This window comes from Ammospiza nelsoni, chromosome 2, assembly GCF_027579445.1.
Source record: "Ammospiza nelsoni isolate bAmmNel1 chromosome 2, bAmmNel1.pri, whole genome shotgun sequence".
NCBI lineage: Eukaryota > Metazoa > Chordata > Aves > Passeriformes > Passerellidae > Ammospiza > Ammospiza nelsoni.
The window spans coordinates 13632717-13660199 of record NC_080634.1 but is presented as its reverse complement, the minus strand read 5'-3'; the positions used below and the strand labels follow the sequence as shown (position 1 = coordinate 13660199).

Below are 27483 nucleotides of genomic sequence, written 5' to 3'. Positions count from 1 at the left end.
ATTTTCTAAGCTGTTGGTCAGGAAATTAAAGAATGTTAAGGAATGAGCCATTCAGAAATTATTGGAAATAAATGGTTCTGATGATTATATATAGTACCTGATTAAAATCACAAAAAAACCTCATTTCTTTAGCATAATATTTTCCAAATGCCAAAATTCCAGTAAGTTAAAAAAAAAATAAATGGCACTAACTAATATCAAATAATATCACATCTTAACATTCCATGAGTAGGAGTATGAATAAGCAGCCCAAGGAAAATATTTTCAATGTTCAACATGAACATTGATGTAAGTTATCTTTTCTGCATTTCAAATACAACTTATTAACAGTGATGCTAAGCAGAATTACTGAAAAGTTTAAGAGACTGGCAAACCATTATTTATGCTTGTAATATTCTGAATTAGAGTGAAAAATAAGTTATTTAATCTGCAAAGAGTTGCACGCTATTAGTCTTAAATAATTTAATATGGGGAAAAATATGCATATTGTCAAATGATTATAGGGTCAGGACCTCATCTTGTTTAGTCTTGTACCTTGAAAATGCAATCATACACTTCAAAATAAACACATTCCACACCTGATCTTGCTTTACGTGTTTGAATTTTGAGAGGTGATGTTTAGCTAATTTCACTTCATTACAGATCTCAGGAAAAATATTTTAATGTTTTGCCTCGGTTGATATTCCCATGACAGCAATGCTACAAACCCTTTTGAATAGTGTGATTCTCAGGAGTCTATGAACTCAGATGGGGCTTATAGAGGAGAGGATTTGTATCTGATCATTGTCTAGGGGAAAAAAACCTCATGCACCCAGCTGATTCAAGAAGATGCCAAACGAGCTTAGCTATTGGCCAGTTACAATTTCCTGGTGTAAGACTGTGTCCATTAAACCCCAGGGGAGTGGAGCTGGGTGAGTTTGCCCCTGGGTGATGCACACCAGCATTGCTTCCCTCCCATGTCCTGGAGTGATGCCCGAGCCAGCACCACTCACTGGGACATTCCATCGGCTGCTCTGCCTGCTGCCAAAATAAGAGCAAGATTATTCTGACCAGAGATTACTTGAACTGTTGTAACAGACACCAAACAATTTCATAATGTAATATAATATAAATATTTTCACTGGGTTACTAATATCATCATCCTCCTCTTTCTCTTCCTACTCTCCTATACACTATAGATTGTTTTCAGATTAAGCACAGATTTTCATATTTCCGCTTAAACAATTTTAATAATAAAATCTTTACCACTTCAAATGTAATTTCAAAGTTTTCTTAAATCAATGAATATATATTCTTTGTCTAGTCTTTGTTTAGAACTCTAAACTGGAAAAATAAAAACTTTTTTTCAAAAGATGGGGTGGATTTTACTTCTTAAGCAATTCACTTCACTGTCTGTTGTATGGGTTGTTTTATTATAGAAATGATCTTCACAATGTTATTATACAACAGGCTAGAATTCAATGTATATATTTCCATGGATGGATAAGCAGAAAAACAGGCATATTATTTCAAAGTTATTTTCCTTTGCTCAGAAAGACTTTAAAACCACTACACAAATTATAAAAATAATGGTGCATCAATGAAATGATTTATCATTTATGCATTGCCCCATCAGCAATGCCAAAACTTGATGTTTTAAATTATTTTTTATTTTTTAAACAACAGCATTCCTATTTAAATATTATACTTTCTGATACATCTTTCAAAACTTATTTTATTCCTATATCCACCCACATATTTGGTGAATTCCTTTGTAACCTTCAGTAATTTTTTTGCCAGTATGAATTGTCAGAAAGATACAAGTAGATATTTAATTCCAATTTATTAAAAAGATCATATATTTCAATTGTTTTAATACCAGTAAATTCTATAGTCACCTTTAGAGACCTCATAGGGTGAATCTCTGTACCTTCTCAACCATCAACTAGAATGCGAAGGAGAAAAATTAGCATGATTTAATCCAAATGTTGAAAGAAATTCAGGGGCATTTTACTTGTTTAGTTTTATGGTGTTTTTTTCTTAATAAAGTGTTAAAAAGTTTTTACTATGAAGAGATATTTTTTCCACTGCTGTGAACAGCACTTTCAGTGTCCTTGGAACATTGTGAAATGTCAAGGTTATCATTCTAAATGATCCAGTGGCAGAAATGACTACAAGGTATCTTCACAGGAGAGTGAAGGGAATGTTTACAGTCACAATATTGCTCCTTAGTTTTGCCATAGTTGTCATAGTGGAACACTGTTTTTTTTTATTTTTAGATTTTCTTGTAGGGGTGCTGCGTATTTCTCCATCTCTTCATGGCTGATGATTTACTTTACATTCAGCATTCCCCACCCTTGCTACTGCTCTACCAGTCCTAAGTCATGTTTTTCCCACTTGAAACCATTTTTTTCCTGCAGGTTTCTGTTTCATAAATCTGATTTATTAAAATTGTCAACACTTTTCCAATATTTCTCTCCTTTGTTTTCTGTGCCCCAAAAGGTGAGAGTAACGTGGACAAATCCAGAGGTGATGTGAGGAGCATGGCTGTGATGAGCCTTCTCACCTGTCTGAGGATCTGATGTACTTCTGAAAACAGATAGAAACTGGACAGCCTTGTTCTTTAAATCTACCTGTGTTATGGTTTAACTTTAATCTTAACGAAAACATACAAACCTAAATTTTAGAAGTTTATCTGTGGCTTGATTCCTTTCTTTCTTGAGTTGCTTTGATTTTGTACTTGCCTACCTGCTTCCACCAAAATCAGCTGTAAAACTAATCCAAATAACTTTTAAAGCAGATTAAGGCCTCTCCTCACTGGTTTCAAAAATCATATCCTAATATATATGTAATTTCAAAACAATGTGAATTTTTTCTTTATATGTTATGACATCGACAGAAGTTCTAATTCTGTGACAGGATGAAATACTAATGTCATACTACAAAAAGTATTCCCACCAACTTTGACAAGCAATGCTGTTATCAAAGAAAGTGTTGCCTTAAATTAAATTAAACTATTATGTTGTTATTGTAGTTGTATTACAGAAGCTATTTTAAATATTTCATGTTTTTACAGTTTCCCAGTATGTACCAAACAAACTCAAAATAATAGTTCTACTGTGTGCTCTAAAATAACAAAGTATTTGTGCATTATATACTTTTTTATTTTCCTAGTTGAAAAAAACCACTTCAAACCATAAAAATTCAATGTTAATGTGAAAGAATCAGTTCTTAGGAACTTTTTGAAAATGTTTATTGTATACCTGTCTTAGTTATCTAACTAGAGAGGGCCTTTTAAAACACTTCTTGTTAAAAAGAAAAAAAAACAGGGAAGTATAAGTTCCATAGTTCTGACTGAGTTTTATTGTAATTTCTTAAAAATATGCTAAATTGAAAAGGATATGTTGTTTTCATAAACAATGTGGCATAAGTAATGTAATACCTTGACATGATGATGAAGGAAACTGACAATTTAAAGACACTTTTTTCACCCACTTCTTCAAAGAAATGATCATCAATGAATGGAAATAAGATTAAAAAACTTTCAGAAATGCAAAACATAAACTAAAATAAACAAAAGCAAGTTTCTACAAATGTCATCAAAAGTTTTGGCAATATTCAAGTTCTTCTTATTGAATAAGTTATGGTATTATTTCTTATGAGACAATTGAACATTTTTTCAGGAATCATTACTTGATGAGAATGAGGAATAAAGAGCTTTGGCAAATAAAATGAAATTTTCCAGTGAAAAGAACTAAGTGAAGGGATACATTTTCAGTAAGTTCATACTAAGTTCCTGTAAATGTTCTGCACCAGATGCTCCGAGGGAAGCAAGTCAAAAGGGAGAATCTCCATCTGTATGTGTGTACAGAATCAGAGAATGGTTTGGGTTGGAAAGGACATTAAAGCTCATCTCATTACAACTCCCCTGCCATGGGCACCTCCCTCTAGACCAGTTTACCCAGAGCCCCATCCAACCTGGCCTTGAACACTTCCAGGGTTTGGGCATCCAGAGCTTCCCTGGGCAGCCTGTGCCAGTGTACAGGTTTGCTTTACATATGGCAAAATAAAGTTTTTGTTTCTGCACAGGAACAAAACATGCAACATCAATATAATCAAAGTGGTGTTAAATGAACCTCTGTCATTTGAGGTGACAATTTCTCTGTGCTCTTACAGAATCACATTGCATATATTTATTTACAGCTACAATAAAACTGTAATTGAAAGCTTTACAACAAGCACTCTGTGTAATCTGGGGGGTAGGATAAGGTGACAGCCAGACATCCTTTTCACGCCTTCAGTGATATTAAGTTTTTTGAGGAGAAAAAAGCACATTAGCAATTTCTTGCACATTGTTCCCCTTCCTCTTCCTTAGAAGGCATGGGAAGTTAAGATGAAAGATAGATGATTATCCAAACCTTCCTTTTACAGTAATTTGAGTTCTTAGGGGAAAAAAAAAGCAATGCTGTAAAATACTTTTCTAACTTATAGAACAACATGTGGCTGCTTCAAATGCATGGTGCAGAGTTATGATACATGATTTTCCTTTCTTTCAAAGCAATCAGAAGATAAAGTAAACTGCTCCCAATCTAAAATTCGAAAATTATGATCTAACTAGAGGGTGAAATTGAAATACTGCACTAGGTCATGGCAGGAAAAAAACATTCTTGTTGATCAAGTTGAACTACACTTTTATATTGACCCTTAAAAACATGCCCAGCTATTTCTTCACTGCCTCTGAATATTGTTTTTGATTTTATATCCGATCTGGAACTTTTCCTAGACTGAAAGTCTTACAAAATGCGTACACTTACTCCGAACCTCTAAAAAGATAGAAAATGTAGTCCTCAAAATTTTTTATCCATTGATGAGCACCAAAAAAATCATAATGCAGTACCAAAAAATTAAACAGCTCTACAAAATTTTCTACCACTTAACAGTAAAACAGTAACATGGCAGTCCATGTCCAAAAGAAGTAAAGAACCAGTGATCCCTCCCTGCTATACAAAGAAGCTCCAATACCTTGCCACATCCAGAGCTGCATGGCCTGTTTTTAGCAATTTATATCAATAAAACTTTTCTTTTGAGCCAGGTAAATGCCCAGAAGTATAATGTCTTCCTTCAAATGAAATAAACAAATCATTACATTTGCAACATCAGCTTGCAACAAATCATTAGGATTCTGCACAACATTTACTGGGGGACTGTTTGATGCAGAAGAGAATGTGACAGCAAGGTGCATTCTTTTCTATCCCATTCCTTAATGCAAAAAGATGCTAACAAGGCTAGAATCTACATTAATTGTAATGCTTTTTCTTCCTCAGTGGTTTTTCCTACAACTCTGTGCTAGGACAGATTCTGCTGAAGGGCAGAGGACAAACATGGATGTGTGCTCTGAGCTGCCGGACTGAGTAATGTGCTCTGACAGATACACTTGACACACAACTTTGGAAAATAAGGGGACAGTACTGCTGGCTTCCTCTACCTTTCTTCTGCTCATCAGTGACAGCTCTTCATTGTGTCCCCATCTCAGATGAGGTCTGAGCTGCAGTGAGTCAGGGGAGCCTGTGGTGCCACCGGGACTATCAGTTACAGACATGTGAGCTACTGAAATAACTGTCTCTAAAAGGTTGCACTTTTCTGATGCTTATCTAAGTGGAGTTTTTCTTCATTATGGCTGAGGTCCTCCTGCCAAAAATTTTCTGAAATGGATTTTTGCCTTTAAATTTTACAGGAAAATCTCTTCTATTATGAGTCTCTCAGGATACTGAGTAAGTAGGACTTGAATTCACATCTCCTCTAATGGCCCTTAACATTTTTCATAGGAAGGTGTCTTAATAGACATAAATGCAATAGCCAAGTGTAAGAAATGTAATGTAAATAGCAGCTTGAGTATTTCTGGCAACAGTAGTTTGTCTGTGGTCATTGAGGGATAACAAGGGAAAGGATACCAAAAAACTCTTTCTTTACTACAAAAAGGATTCTGTGTTGTGAAAATGTTTTCTGGTGTTGTCATTTGCTATTTTTTAAAGTAAAGTTTTAAAAAAAGAGATCCTTTGCGTGATCAAACTATCCCTAAGCAGACTTCAGGAGCATTTCTAATATGCCTTAAAAGTTATCCAGTTACAGCAACAGCAGCTTTTTCCTTGTATTTACTCAGTCATCATAGTAAAGGGTATTTTTTAGCATTGCCTCCTTCCATGGGAAGCCCCAGAAAAATGCAGGCAGAGAGATCCCAGTCCTCCTGTGCCTTGAGAGGGAAAGGCTGCACTGTGGGTTCATGGAATCAGCACTGCTCCCAGGTTTTGGTTTTCAGTAGATTTGGGAAAAATAAGTTTCTGTGTCCCAGTTTCCTCCACTCAAACTGACAGCAGATTAACTGTCTCTTGGAGGAGTTCCTAAGAACCTCTGCAGATTAATTAAGATTGATGTGAGTATTGAGAACATGTACTTATGTGTGGTTTCAGTACTGCTATTACATAAAAGGATAAATTATTTTAATTGCTTCATTTAGGAGAATTCAAAACCATGCTGTGCATATACCACAGAGACATGGGAAATTTTTGCATCTTTATAGTGGATGACAACCCTAAGTAGAGTATTGCAGCCAGGAGATCTGAAAAAGAGTCAAACTATCTCAGGATTTTTTTTTTTAATTGAGAAAATATTTCAAGTTTGACAGCATTCTCTATAAGACCTATGTAAATTCAAGTAGAACAACAGTTTTAAGCTTGGAATATTATGTTAAATATATAATTATTTTGTAGCATTAGCTACAAAAAGAGCAGTTTAATATTATAAATGCTGCCATTATATGGTGCATGTTTTTACTTTAAAATGTTTGAATGCTACAGCTGCAACTTCCAGCAGAGTCCTGCTTGGTAGGGCAGCTTTTCCCAGTATTAAAACTTCCTTTGGGGATACAACTTAATCAGGCAGATTAAATCAGAATGGATCAAGCTCAGGCTGCACATTCATACAGACAATGCACATACTTGCTTCACTAGTGAGTAGCATGGCAGCCACCTAATCTGAGCAAAACTGAAAATTCAGGAATTCTAATTTTAGTGACTTTGATGTTTGTGGTGGGGTGGGATTTTTTTTGTTTGTTGGTTTGTTTGGTTTTGTTTTTTTGGATTTTTTTTTGTATTTTGTTAGTTTGGGTTTTTAAAAATATTCACTATTGGACAAAACCCTATAGTTAAAATGCAGATACAATGCTAAAAATTATCTCTGCAGATACAAAATACATCACATAGATAGTACAAGATAAAAAGAGCATTTATCAGCAATAAAGAAAATACAGATAGTAATGCTTTAAGTCAGTTTTCTTTATTACAAAAAATGAAGACAGAAATTGCATGAACTAAAATGAACTTTGAACAACAGATGAAAGCCACACGAAGTTACATATATTTCTTGACATTGTGTTTGGAAAGGTGCTGAGGGACATCACAGTTACACCATGCACACGTTCTTCAGGGAAAAAGCAGAGATGACAACAAGTGCTGCATGCACGAAAAACTCAGTGGAGCAAAATGGTAGTGAATTATGAATAAGATAAAAATAAGCAATGTGTCACAAATTAAAATTAACTACTTTAAATCCAGATTTTTTCCTTGCCTTTCACACTGTTTTTGAAAACAAAAACAGATGTTGCAGTGTATTCAATATTTTTCACAAAATTAGTTTTTAGTACATTGTATGTATTGTCATTTGTAATTCTGTTGGATACGTACACTGAGGACGATTTACTTTGCTTCTATTATGGGCATTTAATACATGCATTAAAATTAAAACTTTATGTAAATAAAATATGCACTGGAAATTGCCTCTACAAAAATGTTAAACGTGTCAAATAAATATACAGAACTGTTAATAAGAATATAACATAACAGTAGTATGGTGACAAGCATTACTACCACAGCTTCTTGGGACTTCAGACCCAATAATAAATGAACAAAAAATGGAGATTTCTACCTCAGTTTCTTGCTCTTGTTGTAAATCTCTAAACTTAGCACAGCACTCAAGTGCACAGCTTATATTCAGCTACTGTTTCTAAACAGGCAAAGTTGGTTCAGCTCTACACCTGGTATTTGATGCCATCAGCTTTATATTAAGATGTCATTGATATTAAAGGGAAAAGGTGATTTTCCATCATTTATATATTATGTCTGATAAATATATAGCAATGGAAAACTGAACATTCCTTACATGCCTGAAGAAAATGAATGGATAAAGTAAATGCGATAAGCATAAAGGAGCCCTAGATATAGGAAAGATTTCAGTGATGTCATATGTCATTATATGTCAGATGCTACATTTCTCTATATCCTAAAAGTAACATTTTCTTTTTTTCCTTTGCTCCTAAAATTCCTGAAAAAATGAACAATCAGAAATCATCAACATACTGGACAACAGACAGAGAATTGACAACTATTAGCACAATCACAAATTGCATACATTCTCCATTATGTCATTAAAAAACCCCAAAAAACAAACAAACAAAGAAAAAATAAAAAGAAAAACCAGCAATTGCTTTTTTAGGCTTAATTATTTAGCTTTACATTTGCAGACCCATTTGAGTGGTGCCTATGCAGGTTTCCATGGTGGAGAGAGAGTACATGGTAAGACCATGAAAACTGACTGAGAATTGGTCATAATTTATGTGTATAATTAAATCACCATATCTGTTTATCTTTTAAATGCATATAATATTTCTTACATCAGTTCTTGGCCTTATATTTTCACAAAAAATATTGAAAGTTATTTTGTTATTTGGCAATAGTATGTTTTGTACACCTCCAAAAACCATTCAGAAGTTATATTTTATACCTAACATATGCAATATGTGTGTCTATTTCTGGGCAATATTTTTCCTATTTAGAGGGACAGCAATTTATATTCTAATAACCCTACAGCAGTAAAAAAAAGGATTGCATTTGAAGTTACATTATGTAAATACTTTGATTTGTGAACAATTTGTAAATGTTAAGAACTTGTCAAAACTCTGGAAAGAAGAAAGAGAACAAATAAAATCTGATTAGGAAAGAAGCCAGCCTTAGACTCCAAAGGTTGTAAATCAGAACATTTTAAAAATATTGTTCCTTAGAGATATACTGCTATATCACAGAATAATCATTACCCTTTTTAAGTTTCTGTGCCACCAATTTGGATTTAAGGCACAAGCTCAGCAAAGCATATTTTAGGACTTCAGTGTTACAGACAGTTTAATATTAGCATTTCAAAATATGTGACAATGTTAAAATTGTAACATTTTACACTGTCAGTCATAAGACCTAAAATCTGTTTTACAATTACAACATTTAAAGGAACAAATTTACTTATCTAACATTTAAATACTAATGTCATAGGTAAATTGAATTCAATTTGTAAAGACATATTTATCATTTTAATAGAGTTTAAATTACAATTTTAAGCTGTTCAGTCTATACCTATGAATTATAATTTAATTTGAAAATGTCTCTGTTCATTTTTTCCTCATTCTTGTCTGTATGAAGCCAAGATTTCAAAATCTTCTGAATATTCACACAGATTGCACAAAATACTGTGAAATAATCCCACTCTCATTGTTTTTAAAGATACAATTATGAAATGCTCATAAAGAGAACTACAAACAAAGCTGTACTAGTCATTCATCTGAGGAGATATATGACAACCCAAGGACATTATTCTCTTCCACTTTTTCTTTCTCATTACAGAGGTTTTGGGTCACTGCCCAGAACTGCCTGGCTCTGCAGCCACATAATCCCCACAATATTGGTTTAAGTCATTCTCTTTGGAATTTGATGGGAAGATGAGGGCCAGAAGAAAAGGATCACATTCAAAGTACTTGATAACTTCAAAATACAAAGCACAGAAAAATTTAAATTGGAGCAGACCTAAAATTTCTCTCACTTAACAGAGCAAATTTATCTAGTTCCCAGCTGAAGCTACTATCAGTTGGAAAAAAAGATAAGTGATCCAAATTTGTCTCTTTATCCCACTGGCATTGAGACACTGAGGATAAAAGACAACTTGCCATTCATAATGTTTATTTAGCTTCTAAAATTTCTCAAGGCTTCTCATTATCTCCTTCACAGTATGTTTGGAGAGTTCACAGTCAATCAGTCTCTGCACCCTAATTCCTATCTTGTCTTCTTATATACTTATCTGCAGTGTTAGAATGACTTGCTAAGATAATAAATTCATAGCCTGTAAAGAGCTCTTCAAATGTCTTACTGGAGTAGAAAAATGATATGGGAATTTTCATTTTTCTGCTTTTCTGCATACCTGTAGGTGTCTAGTCTTGCTTTATTAAAAAACATTAAGAGCAGTGACATGTATGGAGAAGGTGAAAATATATTAGACAACATTTAGTAGAATCACATCAAGGTTTCAAGTTTCAGAAAATTAGGAAAACTCTACAAAATAAGGAAATGCTGGGATCAGACTGCCTGTGCAACCTTATAAGATCCTATTTTACTTTTCAGTTTATGAGACAATATATGTGTTGCTCAGGACTCTTTAATCAAGTGGGAGGTGCCCATTAGTTTTGATTGGATTCACAATTTTATTTTCTTTACTGTGCAGAACAGCAACTGTGTGTCCACAAGAGAAGATTCTGTTCCCTCATGTGCATGCTGTGCCTGAGTCAAAGTGGGATCAGAGTGCAAAAGGGATGGGACTGCAAAGAGGAGCCCCTAGAAAGAATTTGCTGCTCCCCTGGACCAAAAGGGAGTCCCAGTGCTTGTGCACCACTGAGCTCCTGCAGACTGAGAAAGATCTACCAGTATTGGTTTTTAGTAGGCTTAAACTGTGGGTTTCTTTCCCCCTTAACATCTACTACAGCATCTACTTACTAAATATTAGCTAACAACCACTTCTTGGATGGTAAGTAGAGATATCTTTGCCATTTTGTTACCACAGAAGGCAATAGTGGCAATAGTGACAGTAGTGACAACAACAAACATTTTCACTATCTGGATTTTTGAAATGGGAAGAGAAAAAAAAAGAAAACCTCTTGCAAATGTTCCTGCCCAATGTGATTCTTTCACTAAAAACAAATCTAGCATTAGCAACAACATTTGTCCAAGTTATACTCAATTGAAAATATGTTCTCTGATCTGAAAGTGTTTGGTAACTTATGCGTAGCTAGCAATTCCAAATCTGCTGTAACACAGTTAAGATGAAAAGTTTCATTTAAAATATCATCTAGCCTTCATTAGTTACATCTCTTGGTTCAATAAGAATTTAATGATTTCAAAAAATAAATAGTATATTTTGGAAGAACACCTATACAACTAAATTACAAATTCAATATATGAATTAAGAATTTTTGTGCATGGAAAAATGGGCTTTCACCTGAATGGCCCTAAAAAGGAACCCAAAGTTTCAAGTACTACAAAATTAGAGCAGAAAATGTCTTTCTTTACCACCCTATGTCAGGCACTCATCAATGTAATTAATTTTTAAATAACATCACATTAAGTCAAAGTGACAGAACACACTGGCAAGGGCCATGGATGGAACAGTGGCTTGACTTTAAGTGAGAGCTTATCTGCAGGTCACAATGAAACTAATGTTTTCTAGATAGCAATCTTTTCAATTCCAGCCACTTCATTGCACTAAATATGGGAACTAGTTAAAAAACGTATTTCCATCAATAAATTATTCCATAGACTTACACACTGGAGACACCTTACTTGTGACATAGTCCAATTTTCTAAAATGATTGTAAGCTGGTTTAGATGAGGATAGGGGTTTTTTTATATCCTAAAGGAAAGACTTCCAAAAATATTTCAAAACTGGCAAAAATCATCATTATTTCTTAGAAATAAGAAAATTCTTTAACTGAGTGATGATATATAGATACTTAAATTTGACCAATTGATTTCCAATTTGTAAGATAACTTTTTTTAGGTCCCAAAAGGTATGAACTATAAGGAGGAAAAAATCATCATATACAGGTAATTCATCATGTTTGTTATATTAAGTAACAATTTGAAGGGAGCTGTCTTAAAATAAATATTTAACTCTGCCTTAGTTTTAAAGTGCATTGCTTTCTTGGGTTATTCTGTATGCAACAGAGAAATGAACCGTAAACCTAGACAACTACATAAATTTTAAAATCTAATATATGTAATAAAATATATATATGGACTCTTATTTAATAAAATCTTTTTCCTGAGGTTTTGCACACACTGCTGCAGACCTCATAAGCCATGCTTTTCATATATAAACCAGGAAATAATGGTTTTTCCATTTTTACTACAGGTCAAAATTGAACCCCTGGAGCTTCCAAGTCCTACAGATGCCATGAAATGAAATGTGGCACCTTTGCAGCCACACAAAGTGACTTTGGTGGGCAGGGACCTGTTTTATGTGCTGAGGCATGTCTGCGGAGAGGCACAGAAAAAGTATTTTAAATTAACAACTACGAACTAAAACAATTCATAAATAATTGGTTAGGGAAGACATGCTTGTTAAAATCCATTAGAAAGTACAAAACAAATCTGTATTCACAGAACCACAGAATGGCCGGGGTTTTGGGGGACCTTATAGATCATCCAACCCTTTGCTGTGGACAGGGACACCTTCCACTAGACCGGGTATCTCAGAGCTCCATCCAGCCTGGACTTAAACCATTTTTATTAAGCATAAAGTTTTAAGTACCTTGTGTCAGGAACCAGTGAAAGGAAAAATTTTTTGCAAAGCATAAGTACAAAATGAAAATACTCTCCTGGAAGATGAATTGGTGGTGTAGCTGGAAAGCCATATGACTGACAATGGTAATGTCTCTGCATGAATTTCTTATAATCAAAATCTAACTGAGAAAATAGAACCAAACCACCTTGATCAAATTCAGTAAGTCAGATTCTCCATGCTCTGTCTGACCAGAGTGTCAAGCATCATCTTTTGAATTTGTAACAAAACCTACCAGGCTTCCAAAAGGCGCCATGAATAATTTTGCATGCACAGACTGAAGTAATGACTCTATTTGGGATCTTGACTAGGAATGGAAATTTTGGAAGAGCTATAGAAAAGTACAAATTTTATAAGGTCTGTGTTTATTTTCCAGCAAATAAAAAATTAGGAGACAGAGGAAGAATACATATTGCTTGTCTTATCATCAACAGTACAAAAACATGCACCAGAAACTTATGACTACAGTGAGAGAGAAAACAGCAGCATTCAGCTGCAGGGACTGGCCTCCATTTTCACGTCTAGGAGCTTCACAGCATCTGTCTGTGTGGATAAGAATAGTTATAGAAAATCAAGAGTTTTAAAAAGAAGTAAATTTTAGGAAAAAAAAAGTGGAAAAGTTGAGATGACATGAAAAAGAAAGTATCAAAAGGAAACAAAAGTGACAGTGGGAAAGAAAAAAGAAAAAAAATAATATTTACATTGTGCCAAAGACAGTCACTTGAAAGACATTATTCTAACGAAAACATCAAATTATGAGTAAAACATAGATAGAATGGCAACCATTGAAGTACCCCAGCCAAATCTATATAATCTAATACTAAAATTGTGGAAAAGGTGTACCTCCATAGCAGCAATGTGGTCCTCCTCAGCAATCAAAGCAGCAAACTGGTCTAATTTTAAAACAATTTATTTAAGCGCTTAACCTGAAGCAAGTTTCTTGCTTCCCCCTGAGACCATTCAGCCAAGTCCAACCTAAAATACAATTTTGACTTTTATGTTGGAGGCACTTGGAACTCACAAAACTGCCATGTAACACTGTCCTGTAACTTTCAGAAATAGTGACTACTGACTGTTTAAAGCAAGGAGTATTGAAAGCAAGGAGAAACACCAGCCTGTAGGCTGAAAGGAGAAACTAGAACTGTGTCAATAATTACACAAAAAGAAGGTTTCAGTCATGCACAAGAAGAGACAAACTTATCTGTTTCTCCTTGCTAATGGCTTTATCTTGTTCCTGAATTATTGTAGGAGATCACAATGGGCCACCAGGAAAACTGGCTTCAATAATATGGACACAGGTCCAATTAAAATATGAATGACCTGTGCAATTAACACATGCAGCTCAGTAATTAGATATTGACTTTGGCACTAAAGTGGGAACAAAGAAGCTTCTTAGATATTCACATCCTCACAGTATGTCTGGTTACAATTACAAAGTTTGAATATATTTTTTCTACAAATATTTATATTGAAGGTTCATTTTTTGGCAAATAATAGAGTCAAATTTATTCAAGATATAATGTATTGACTAGATTTTTTTCCCAGCTACAGCGACACGGTAGTTATGTTGTAGTGATTAATACCAGTGTTAAACTAATATTTTGAAAAAGACTTCAAAAGAAATGAAAATGTACAAAACCTTGCATTTCAGTATAAGCAACAACCTTGGTTAAATCCTTACTTTAAAACTGATTTAAGAAATTGTAGTGGAAGCAACTATAAAGCAAATGGAAGCAAACTATAAAGCCATATATATTCTCGTATGCATAATATTTAACCAATGCTTTATCTTATCACAGAAATGCCCCTGTTGCACAAATACATGCATAACTATCTCATGCAGATAACTACCAAGTAGAAAAGGCAGCAATATAAATAAACTAAGAACAATTGGAAAACTAAGAACAATGGACATTATTCCATCCTCACCCATATCTCTACTGTGATGTTTCCAGGGATACATATTGTGTTCAAGCCATTCAAAATTCACAACCAATTCTTTTTCTTAAGACTTAAATAGTTTGGTCCATATACTCATAGAAACAAACAAACAAACAAATTAAAAAAAACAAACAAACAAACCCCTCGAGCACATTAAAATTCCACATTTACTTCAATAATTCAGGTTTTAAATATTTTTAGAGAATATACCTAAGCATTTCATATTTTAATTGGCACTCAGAGATATTTTAATTAAAAAGCATCCTAATGCTAGCAATTACCTGCAACAAATAATAAGGATTAGAGTACAATAAATGTAAAGTGTGGCCTTGCACTTCAACATTCAACATCTAAAGTGATTTTCTTTTTTCTTCATAGCTTTCAAAAAGAAAAGCAAACTAAAATTCATATGATAAAAGAAAAAATTAAATTCCTTTTGAAGCAGAAATTCTGAGAATACGCAATAGCTTTGATTGCTGCTCCACTGCTATTCAGTGGTAGTTAATGTCTGTGATAGCTGTACCATAAGAATTACATTTTATTATTTTCTTTTCTGTTAACATTTTTGATGGTGCAAGCCTTTTTGTCTCTCTCTCTGATTCATATCAAATAAGTTCTATCAGTTTAAGTGAGGGATTTCTATCCCTTTTCATGTAATAACTTTATTCTTTGCAGGGAATGGAGCAAACAGCTGGTTTGAGCCTAGAGCAAGAACATGCCCTGTCACTTTCAACAATGATCATCTCCAGGATTTGATGAGAAATGGCTCTTACTCAGCAAATTCTACTACTGGTTTGAAAAACAAAACCAAATAGGTTTTGTAGGGGCTGTTACCTTTCTGGAGTTTTAGATGCTAATTAATCTGATTGGTGTGAGTCCTACCAACTTTTTTCCTCAAAGCAGGAGACCTCAGAGATACATTTCATATCTCTATCCTTTTCAGAAAATAACAAAATTATTCTTTCATCACAGCAATATCAGCTGAAGAATTTAATTTACACTTTTGGCTCAGGATTAAGATCTGAACAAAAGTCAGACAAAAGCCTTCATTTTCAAACTCCTTTTATGGAATTATAATATCCTTCAGCCTATGAGAAAATGAATCAGGTAACTTCACAAGGATAATGCTGCAGCTCTTCCTTGCCTTGGGAATATGATCAGAGCTCCAAGGGGACTGACATGCCACAGGCTTTCCTTTTTCACTCCTGCATTTTGTTCTTCATTTTAGATTTAGCTAAAGCCCTAACTAGTCAGATCTGTAGAGACAGACTGAGAAATCCTGTAATGCACAAAATCGTACAAAAGAGACACTAATTACCAACTTAAAATTTCAGATCTGTGGGATGGAAATTTTATCTGTGAAAATCCTTCAAACTTCTTCTGTGCTTTTACTTTTTCTTTTGTGGTTTAAATTTAAGGTGGCTGTCAAAGTTGGTTTAAGGATCAAAAGTCAGAAAATTCAAACTAGTCTTTTCCAAATCATTCCAATTGTTAGAAACGTGTGAGGGTTTAATACAAAATTTTTCCTATTGCACTACAGAGAATTTTACTTCTATTTTCAGATAAGATTTTAGAAGGAAATTACAGGAATGCTTTAATTTTGAAGCCCCCATTCTCTGACAAATTTAGTGAAATTGTCAGCTATATCCAAAAGTTTTCAGAAGCCACAAACTGATGGATATTTATGAATGTACACACACACACACATGGAAAGGCAGTGTAGTCACAAAACATAGGCTTAAAATCAGGCCATTCCTGAAAGATTCAACAGTATTTTTATGGAGATTTAAGCTGGCAATTTGTAATCCACAAGTGATGACATTTGATCCTGGCTCAAGTACCTATTGGCAGCCTTTATAGCTTTTTCTATGGAAAGAGAATACAAAAGAAGACTAAAAGTCCCCATAATTCCTCTAATTTGACTTTTAATGATGAAATTTCCTAGAATTGAGAATAGGCACCAAGAGTCAAATTGGGGGTCAATATGGGTTTCAATACTGTTCAACATCATTAATGATTTGGGTGATGGGGCACTGAGTACACTCAGCAACTTTTCTGATGGCACACAGAGGAGTGGCTGAGGAACCAGACATTTGTGCTGCCACACAGAGAGACCTTGGCAGGCCAGAGAAATGTGCTGATAGGAACATTGGGAAGTTCAACAAGAGGAAATACAAACCCCTGTCCCAGGAAAAAGCAATCCTGGTTCCCAGTTCACAGCTAAGGGCACCCAGCTGGAATTCAGCTTTGCAGAAAAGGTCCTGGGGGTCCTACTGGACACCAAGTTCAACAAGAGGCAGCAATGTGCTCTCCAGGCAAGAAAGGTTAATGGAAACCACAGCAGAGCCCTTGGCCATGCAAGCCTGCTCTCATGGGATACACTGCCCTTGAACTTGGTTGTAATCACATAAAATCTAATCTCAAACAGATATGAAATTATTTAAAATCTAGGAAAAGTGCTTCAAAGGACACAAGAGCTGTTCAGTTTGGAAGTCTGCCCATAGGAATGGTCAGTCAACAAATGTTGCACTCTTTTGTGGAGGAAAACACAACATGAGTGAGGAAGGTGGCTTTTTGGCTTCTCTTGGTGGATATATGGTCAGGGGTAAGTCAACATTTTAGAGAAGGGGGCACTGCCCTTTGGAGCTTGGGAACCTGTGCCAGGGCATCCACATAGCCCATGGGCTGAATGGGTATGAGAGATAGAGTGCAGCAAGGGAATATGCTCTAGGATTGTAGGAGGTGGCAAAAAAAAAAAACCTACCCCAGCTACACAGATGAGATCATATAGCATTTATTTATATACTCAAAAGGTCACCTGATTGCTTGACTGAGAGCAAAATTTAAGAAAAATACTTGCCCTGAATGAAAACTGTGAGAACCAGGGAAACTTCTTTCTGTTTTGCTGTAATTAGTAATTTTGAGTTTCTGGCTTAAAAAATTAGCTTCCTTTCTAACAAAACACTGTCCATATAGCTCAAAAGCTCTAGTAATACATCATAAAATGTATATACATAAATGCAACCCCAAATATATACACACATACTTGAAGCAATGAAAAGAGCTGCTTTTATTTTGCATTCATGTCAAGACCATTGCAGATCCCATGGTGTTTATGGAAAAACTACTCATAAAAATCATGGTGATTATCATCTTTGCCATTGGTAGTGATGAGAGAAAATACTATGTATTTTTGTTCCTCTTTTGCCTCCCAGTACATGATTTAAAGTGTGGTGATACACATGCACAGAAAAAAATAAATGAGATGTTCAAGGGATTAAAACATTTTCAGACAATAAAAAATTACACTCACAGTTCATGCAATATTGGAAAAAAAAAAACCAACCAACAAAAAACTCTCAAACAACCAATATCACAAAGTAAGAAAAATAGATCTAAGAGGTTCTTGTTATATCCAAATTTTTTTTCATTTTCCCACTATTGCACCAAGTTATTAACTTTTAGTGAGGAAGAAAAAAAAAAACGTGATAAAACACAACTTGCAACCATTTTTAATATATCTACTGGCCTTTCAAAGTAACAGCACTGACTGGAATAGAGCCTTTGGAAAATGGCACTTTCATAAATCTGCTGGTAATTCCTGAAAATATATTTAACACTATCAGAAAGGATCGTTTTTAGCACCTTTCATTCCATCTTCTTTTGAGATTTAGTATTTACCTCAACATGTGTTTTTAGGCTGCAACTGTAATGGTTCAGGATGACAGCAGATTTGGACACTTTTGCGCCAGCTGTGGGGTACAAGGATAGGATCTCTGTTTTCTCACTGTAGAGAAAGAATGAAAGGGCCCAAACAAAGGGGGTGTAGAATCAGGTCTAGGAGCTAATGGGCTTGAGCTGCTCCCAGGGGCTTTTAGGCTGCAGAGGTTAGTGCATGCTCTCCTAATGTGGATGAAAAACTAAAGCACTCTGCTCCTTTGAAAATCCCACAGAGCTAGAAGCTTAGCAGTATAGATAAACCAGAAGCAAATTTTATAAAACATTACAAATCAGCACTAAAAGTGTGATAAATACTTCACTCAGAGGCAAACACACTGAGGTCAGAGTTGTACCTGCCTGCAAATGTTGCCAACTGACATCCCTGGTGAGATTTTGGAACACATAAAATACTACATCTAAGACTGTCACTCTTTCTCCAAGAATGAGTCTAAAATGCATGTCCATATGCCTAAGTGAAATGTGAAATTCAGATATAGAATTGTAACCACAAAAAATAAGTCAGAAAAGTAGGAAGGAAAATGGTGTAATGGTGTGTATATATATATATATGTATATATATATATACACACACATGAATAAATATGTTTTAAGAAGGTTTTTTGCTGGCATTTCTCAAAGTCAGTGCAAGTTTCCATTGATGAACTGTTTAGAAAATCTGGACACTTTTATTATACGGATTACAAATTGTAAGGAACTAATCACAAATATGAGTGGCTCATTGAATGGATAGTGTGTCACAGGCCTAGGAAGATACATTATGAAATAAGTAGATCTACATTTGGAGGCTGCTGAGGCCAACCATATGAAAATTTAAGGGAATGTCTGTCTCATTTATGCACCTCCCTGATGCCAGAGAGCAGTTTGCAGCCTCAAGCTCCTTCCCAGACCTAAGACTATTACTGGAAGATCATCATTTTGTGCTGCCATGGGATTTGACTTGCAGCCAGGAGCTGGTACTTGCACACTTCGCTAGGAAGCAGAAGCTGTGGATTCAGTGCCCACAGGAGCTGTATATTCACATAAGTGGAGTTTTGGCTCCAAGTTCCTGTCCCCAGGGATTGCTACTTCTGCCTGATATCCAATGGCTTTTGAAAGCACAAACAAGCTCCTTCTGGAGAATTTAGAAGCAGGGTTTTAGTTCTTGTGACTACTCCTATTCCCCTATTAAGTGCACACTGAAGGACAGCCAACATGTCCTTGCTTCCATCTCCCTTCAGTCTTCTTTCAACCTCCCTGATTTATTGCATTAACTTGCTACACTTCACCAGGGTATTTTTTATATGTAGTTAACCAACAAGATATGCTTGGGATAATTAATATTCATGAGATTGCATACATAGGGTCTGCAGATTTATTTCTCTTTAAATTTAGGACCAGACATAAACATTCAGTTCAGCTGAAGTGCCACAAATTTGGACAAATACAGATGAACACCTTCAGGACTCTTAGAGGCTTTCCTAATAGTTACATTAATAATATGAAAGGAAATGTCAGTTACTGTAGTTACTGAGAGAGCAGAGGACAAATGATGAAGATTTCATACAAAAGTCTACTCAGTTTCATTCTTGTTGCCTATGTTCTGTTTAAAATTTATCTGTAGACATCTAGCTGTTAATACCAAAGCCTCAAACAAATAGTGCATCATCAGAGTTAACTGGCATCAGAATATTTCTACTCAAACTTAAGTATTTTATACATAAACTCTATTGTGTTTTAATAGATTACACTCATATTTTTGCAGCATTATGTATGTATGTGTATAATGTTATATCATAGTTATAATATTATGTCATTTCAAAACAAGATAATCATGCTGACTCATGAATATGAAGACTAATGTTCCACTGATTCTAAATGTCTTCTGACATACTTTAAAAAATTGCCTACAGAATGTTCTTGTGATGGGAATTTCACACTCTTTTTCAGGCTTTGAAAAAACAGTTGTCAAGGAAACTAATTAGTTCCACAATCATAATTGCAGTAATGATTCACATAAAGAAGACTTGAAGTTAAATAGTGTAACAGAGTTCTTACAACTACTTAGAGGTTATGTTAGAGCACTGAAAGGAAAAAGCCCCTAAGCACCTATAAAACTCTTTTTAGAGAGAAATGCTCTATCTTCCTTCTGAAATTAAATTAACTAAGCTACTTTTTACTTGAATGTCTAGAGACCACCTATGGTATCATTTACTGAGGAGAATTAAGTTTCTCCGCTACAGCAGCTACGGCAATAGTACAGAATAGTTTACATAATTATAAAAGGCTAAAGTTGGTATTCATTGCAAAAGAAATAATATTTTTTTCTCACCTATGCAAAATTGAAAAGTGGCTTATCCCTCCCCTCAGTAAGTTTTTGCTTATTTTTCAACTTGACAGATATCTTTATTTCCTCAGGACAATGAATTTCCCTACAGTTTTTCTCCCTTTTCTTTTTCAATCACAGGAAATTTTATTTCTGAATGATAGCAATCACAAGGTCCTGCCTGTTTAAAAACAAGTACACAGAACCTATTGAGACCCTAAATTTCAATCAAGATGCAAATCAACTTTACTTCAATTCAAGTGCATAAACAAATATTTTTACTAGAACTGGATCTGAGTCTATGAATGAATTACAAATGTGTTTTCTTTATAATAAATAAAAGGTAAGGATGCTTCCAATATTAAAAAGAAAAACTTCTATGGAATATTCAAACATGTTGCAGAGATCTTGAGATAAATTTCCTGAAAATATATTGGAAGGAAACTTACAATAAACAAGAAAAAAAATAGCCAGGTATTTCAAAATTTTCATGACTCATTCCAGCTTATTGGCACTGTATCAGTGCTAGTCAAGTATTCAGATTGAAATGCAGGTATAAATAAGGTTTACATTTTAATATATTTGCCATTGTATTTGTTTGGCAAGTTCTTTGTTGATTCTAATACACTAACATTTTGAAAAATGGCAGTCAGAAAATACCATGTTAGAGGATTTAGAACTTGATTTTGCAAGTGGTAATGATGATACTGATCTAATTTGGAAATAACTATTAAAGATGCAGCTCATAATTTTAATAGAAAGTTTTAAATATTTTCCTCATAGCATTTTTTTAATAAAAATAAAAATTACTCATAATACTCCAGAAAATACCTTATTTTAGGTTTATTGTTAACTAAAGAATTTTTCATTGTTGTATTAAAAAAAAACCCCTTACATTGGGAAGCATTAAAACTCATACACTCACTCTTAACTAAAATGCAGTTTTCTTAAATGGAATTTCAAACCTTCCTATTTACAGACTTAAAAATAAGAACAAGGTTTCTATAGATTTCAAATGTTGTAAATCAGCCTCATAGAAGACTGCTTGATCACTATGTTAGGGTGAATCATCACCTAAACAAGACTATTTGAAGTCTTAACCTCATCAGACACTAAAATAAATGCTTTTATTACATGCGTAGCTAAAAGCACATGTAGAGATGGAAATTAAATAAAGAATTCTAGAAAATTGGCTTAACCAGACAACAGGCAGTACAAGGCAACTGGAAAAGCAGGTGTATCTTAAAGATGGTACTTTTTGTTGAGTGTCATCAACAGGGTTTAAGAATCAATGTTTCTTCTATACTTAAAAATTACCTTATTACTAAGAGAAAAGTGGGACACAGGGTCTCATTTAAAGGTCCCAAATAAATTTTTTTGCTGATATTAAAATCTGGGGTCTCACATTTTTCTAGTCCAAGACTTCAGTTACGTTATGCTAAACTATACACAGTGTACTATGAGTTGGAAATAATTAATAGAGAAAAAACCACAATGAAATTAACTTACCTGTAATAATGTTGGGCTTTGGTGGCATGCTGAATTCATACAATGTTGGCTCAGAATAACCCAGTCTGTTGGCAGCTGTAATTTGTACTTCGTAGCCCATGGTCCACTGAAGATGCTCTAAGATGATGTGGTCTCTACTACCCTGGACTTTTTTCTCCAGCCACTGGTCTTCCTTATCTTTCTGTAAAGATGAAAATATTTGTTTCAATTCTCCCAGACTCTTGTTTTATTTGTCTAAAGTCTGTATGCACATGATGCATAAAGATATGGAGCTGCCTCTACAGAGGTCATGAACACAAATCTAATTTTGGAGTTCTGAGTACTTTGGCTTTTTGTAACGAGTTTTGTAAAACTCCTTATCAAGTTTCCACAATGTGGATTTGGAGAATTTTGTGGTCAATCCTTTTAAACTTTTTGGCTTCAATTTATTCTTTGCTCAAATACTGGGTTTTATTTTATAGAACAGCAGGCTAATCACTTATATAATAAAGTGCTAAAAATAAATTATGTAAGAAGTTTATTTCATACAGATATTTCAATTACATTTTGATCAATATTCATTCAAACAAACTGGCCATTAAACCAATTCTTGAATTGTTTGAGAGTCCAGCTGTGTTTATATCACACATTACTTATTTAACAAAATATACACTAATTGTAGCAATTTGGAAACATTTTTCAGAACAGGTTGTATGCAAGAATACAAACATCATTGAGAATATATAAAGTACTACGTCTACACCTGTGAGGGGATATATGCAAATCTTTAGGATGGTGTTCTAGACAGAAAAGGATTCTCATAATTTCTCCTAGTTCAGGTAATTAAGACATCTATACATAGAGAGCAAATGAGGACTTAGATTGCAAACTAAATTCTGGCATTTCATAAACCTGGAGTTCTTACCTTTGCAATCGCTACTTTGAGTGCATAATACATCTATTTTTTATACAAATAGAAATTACACAATTATTAATAGGTAGAAGGATGAAACAATATATATTGCCAAACAAAAAAGTCATCTTGTTCAAAGGACAGCCAATAACAGTCAGCAAGAATCCATGCAGTCCTACCCTTACAAGACACTGAGGTACAATAGCATGGCTCAAATATCTCTTGAGAGACAGATCCTGGCCATCCAACCCCTACAGAAACATAGACCCAATCAGTGGGTCTATGTTTTTTCCCATAAAACCATATGGAAAAATTTAAATTCAGACAAACTTAAAATACCAGAAAGTAGAACTTAGCTGCACAGTACTCAGTAGCTTATATTTAGGTTCTTTTCTGAAGCATCTTGCTCTTCACTGATACAGGTTTCAGAGAAAATAGCAACTAATTTAGAGAGTTCAAGGACCAATCATGTTCTCTTAGACTTACTTTTTATTTGTGCCCAGTCTTCAGAAAATAAAGGATACACTAAGTTCCCTTGTGAGCATTGCTGCAATAATTTATTTGTTATCAGCTCTGAGGCTGATGATCTTTCCATACTGACTTGACCTTTTCATAAACTTTCTTGCTTTGTCTGCATTAGCATTGGTATTATCAAATGATAGTTCTGAGAATGAGTAAAATCCAACAAAACCCGTTTCCAGGAATATTTTCATCCAGGTGAAAATTCCTACCTGGTGCAGTATTAGACTAATGTAAAACATCAGAATGGTAGGTCAGTTAAAAATAATGAAAAATTTACATACATTGGAGTAAAACCAGTTTGTTCATCATACAATGAAAGCAGTATTTCCTATTAAGGATATTTTCCCATATCCTGATGGATACTTTCTATTGCAATCACCTGAGTGAATCCACTCACATTGTCACTATACTAAACTCCTTTTTTAAACTACATTTTTGCATAGCACTGCTGAAATAGAAGGAGCTAATACTGATTGCAAAATGCATATGGAAGTACTCCTCAGTGATATTAGGAATAGCAGTGTTATGTAGCACTGTACTTTAATGGTTGTTGAAATTGGTGAGGTATGGGAGGAGTTACAAAAAATGCAGCTAGATTTCAAAGAATACCAACATGAATCAAAAGTTCCCTACATAACCTCAGTATTGTGCACAGATGCCATGTGAATATACCAGGGAATTCCAAAGGGTTTCAGAAACAGAGAAAGACAAAAAAACCCCTAAAGTTGGAAACTACAGATTCAGGCTAATACAGTTGCTGCAGAAAAAAACAGCATTGAAAACAGAGATACAATTATATTTTGAAAAAGAAGTGCAAAAATCTATGTCATTAATGGAATTAAGTTGCACTTCTGCAGACAGAAGAACAAGTGAAAAGGCAGGTGTTCCACAGTTTGGGCAGGTGAAAAATAATGAATGAGCTGAAATGTCACAAGATACCTGCATATGCTATGCCAGAGATACCATAATTTAGTTGAAACTGAAACCAAATGGATGAATTGAGATAAATTAACCAAAATCCAAGACCTGAGTGCAAAGACAAAAATGTTTTGAAGAGTGACAAATACAAGTAAGGAGGAAGAGGAATAAAGTGTCTGGAGAGCAAGGTGTGTTCTAAAGACAGACATTAAATCTTCTGAGCAGAGTACTGTCTGTTTATGTCTTCTTAAAGATGGAAAATAAAACAAACAAACAAAACCAAAACAACCCCAAAAAACAAAACAAAATATAAACCCAAAACAAACAAAACAAACAAAAAAAACAGACAAAAAAAGGAGAATAACTTCTATGTCCTTCATTACAGCTGTTATTTCAGCTATATTGCATTTTCAAGTACTTTCTCATAAGCAGAGCTCAGTAATGTGTCCATGTTTGATTTACTACAAGTGTAGAAATGGAAAAAGAGGGATGAGAATACAAATCATGGGTCTGCCAGGTAAATCTTCGCACAAATCTCCCTATTTAATGTCAGAGCCCTTCAACTGTAGCTTAAGGAGCTGAAGACAATGATAAGAGATCACTATGAACCTTATTAGGTTGTTCTGTTATTAATGCTCAAAATTTCTAGAAAGCTTTACATAAGCACAGTGTTATACAAGAAAAAGAATGAAACCTCTAAATTACAAACAGTAGTTTAGTTTGGGGGGTGAATTAACATAAATGTCTTTAATAATCATTAATATCAAGCAACAAATTCACATTTACAGAAACTCTGATGGGATCTGCAACCTCAGAGATTAAACTGTTCCTTTAGTAACATCTTATTTTGTTTCATATTATGCAGAAACACTTGTTTACAAAAGGCCACTGATAACCTAGCTGGTGACTGGCAGTTCTGGGGATTTCACTGCCCACCTGCATTACTCTTCAGCTTTATATTAACACAACAAAATCAACTACAATATACATCATTATTTCCTAAATGTGTAAATATTGGCTTTATATATTTTTGGCTCAATTTTTTTTCATAGTATAAGCATCAGCCAAATGTATTTAAGAAGAGTCTAAGAGCTAGGTTTTTAAGACACCTGTAACCTAACCACCTAAATACCCTGACAAAACCGAAAAAAAACCCACTTCCCCTGAAACAAATAAACCCACAAAACCAATCAAAAGTAGTGTAAAACTCCAGTCTACAATGGCTTGACTGCTTCTCAAACTGAGGGCACACCTGGCAACAGTAAAGCCAATTCATTGTTTAGGCAGCAGTTTACTAGCCTGGAAAATACCATCTCTCCTTACTGGTCATTCTATATTGTATCCTAAATTACATTCTCTGGGATCTCATAAAAAGTGAGAAAAAGTGATTAACCCCCTTCAACTCTTCCTTTATTCTCCATCCTCTCTAAATTGTTGAGCTGAAAGCTCAGCTCAAACAGACTTATTATGGTGTGATGAAAAAATGAGACCGTACACTGTCTTGAAAGCTGGCAGGAAAAAATATCAATAAATACTCACAGAAGAAAATTGAATCATTTAAAGCAGTGACTTCAAAAGAATTAATTACATCAGGTTGGGGATTTTTAGGTCTGGTAATAAGGTTCAGGGCAAATAATGAACGAAGCACAAAATAGCTGGTAATGTACATGATTTTAAAATACACAGAAATTCAGAGGATCTGGCAGGTAGACTGGAACCTAGAGAAGCAAAAGTATTTCCCTGTTTCTTGGTAGGTATCTCAAAGTGAGAGTAAATAAGAAATTTTCTCTTTTAAAATATTCTATATCTATAAAATTTGTTGTAGAACCCACCAGTAAGGAGCAAAGTTAACATGTCCCACATCAACACAGTCAAAAAAGAGAGAATGTGCTTCAGAGTAAAGCACATAAACTATCAAACTTTTATCTCCAAAAATTCAGAGCATCAATAGTAACCCTGTCACAGGTCAAAAAATTTAACAAATTTTAGACCTGCAAAAACCAGTCACTTTAGTAAATTTTACTTGCTTATATCAAAAGTTTCATAATCATAAAAAAGAGTTATTTTTATTATTCCATTCTAATTCCAAATGTTCACTAAAATTTACCCTGCCAGGGAAGAACAAAAACAACCCTCTTCCCCTCCCCATACTATTTTTTTTTTTCCTGTTTTTGTAGCTTACTGCTGGCATTCTGTGACCTGGCAGTACAGAAATGTTAAGACACCTATTCAGAACTTTCTTTTTAAGCATTATGAAGCAAGCTAATCAGTGTCAACACTTTCCAAAGGCTGCTTTGAAGCCTGCCTGTCTCTTATCTCTCTGTCCTAGCTGCTGTGACAGCCTCTCCCCTTTATTCCTACTGCTCCTTCCTGCTGGCCCTCCTTGTCTTGTCAACACTCCCCTCTTGATTTTAATTTATTACTCTGGCACCTGGTAAAGGCCCCATCAGATAACAGCCACTTACCAATAGAGTACACATTTCCATAATTTATAAATTATGGAAAATAATATGGAAAAAGCTTCACATCTGATGTGAAACACCAGCACATCATCATGTGTGTCCCAACCAACTTTGGAAGGACCATAAGCAGAAGAACCAAAGGGAGGTTTGAGTTGGCCCCCATGAAAAAATATTAAAGAGTTCCTCTGAGAAGTGTGGCTGGCTTTCAGCTCTGGCACCAGGCAGGATGCTTCCCTAGAGAATTCCCATCACTGCTCTTTCCAGCTGGATACAAGGGAACAGTTTTCCCTTGTTTTACTCTCTCCCTTCCTATTCTTTCCTAAGGTAACTTTGAAGTCAATGTGCGCCATCAGCCTCAGACTCCACCAGTGAAGCTTTGTCAGGCTGTCTCAACTTTCTTAGTGCAACAGCATGAAAAAAATTGAGGCTGCAAATCATAAAAATTGCACAGTACCTAACACTCTGGAATAGAGAAGAAAATGTCAAGCTGCTGTAGTCTGATTGTAGTTAGT

At 34.6% G+C, this 27483-nt stretch overlaps 1 protein-coding gene across 1 annotated transcript in view; it reads right to left on the bottom strand.

Annotated features, from left to right (window-relative positions):
• Positions 1-27483, bottom strand: part of NCAM2 (neural cell adhesion molecule 2) — a 272795-nt gene that overhangs the window by 15937 nt on the left and 229375 nt on the right. Inside the window, exon 15 of the mRNA XM_059493913.1 lies at positions 22178-22358. Coding sequence (XP_059349896.1) covers positions 22178-22358 — 181 coding nt within the window. The remainder of the gene's footprint in view (positions 1-22177; positions 22359-27483) is intronic.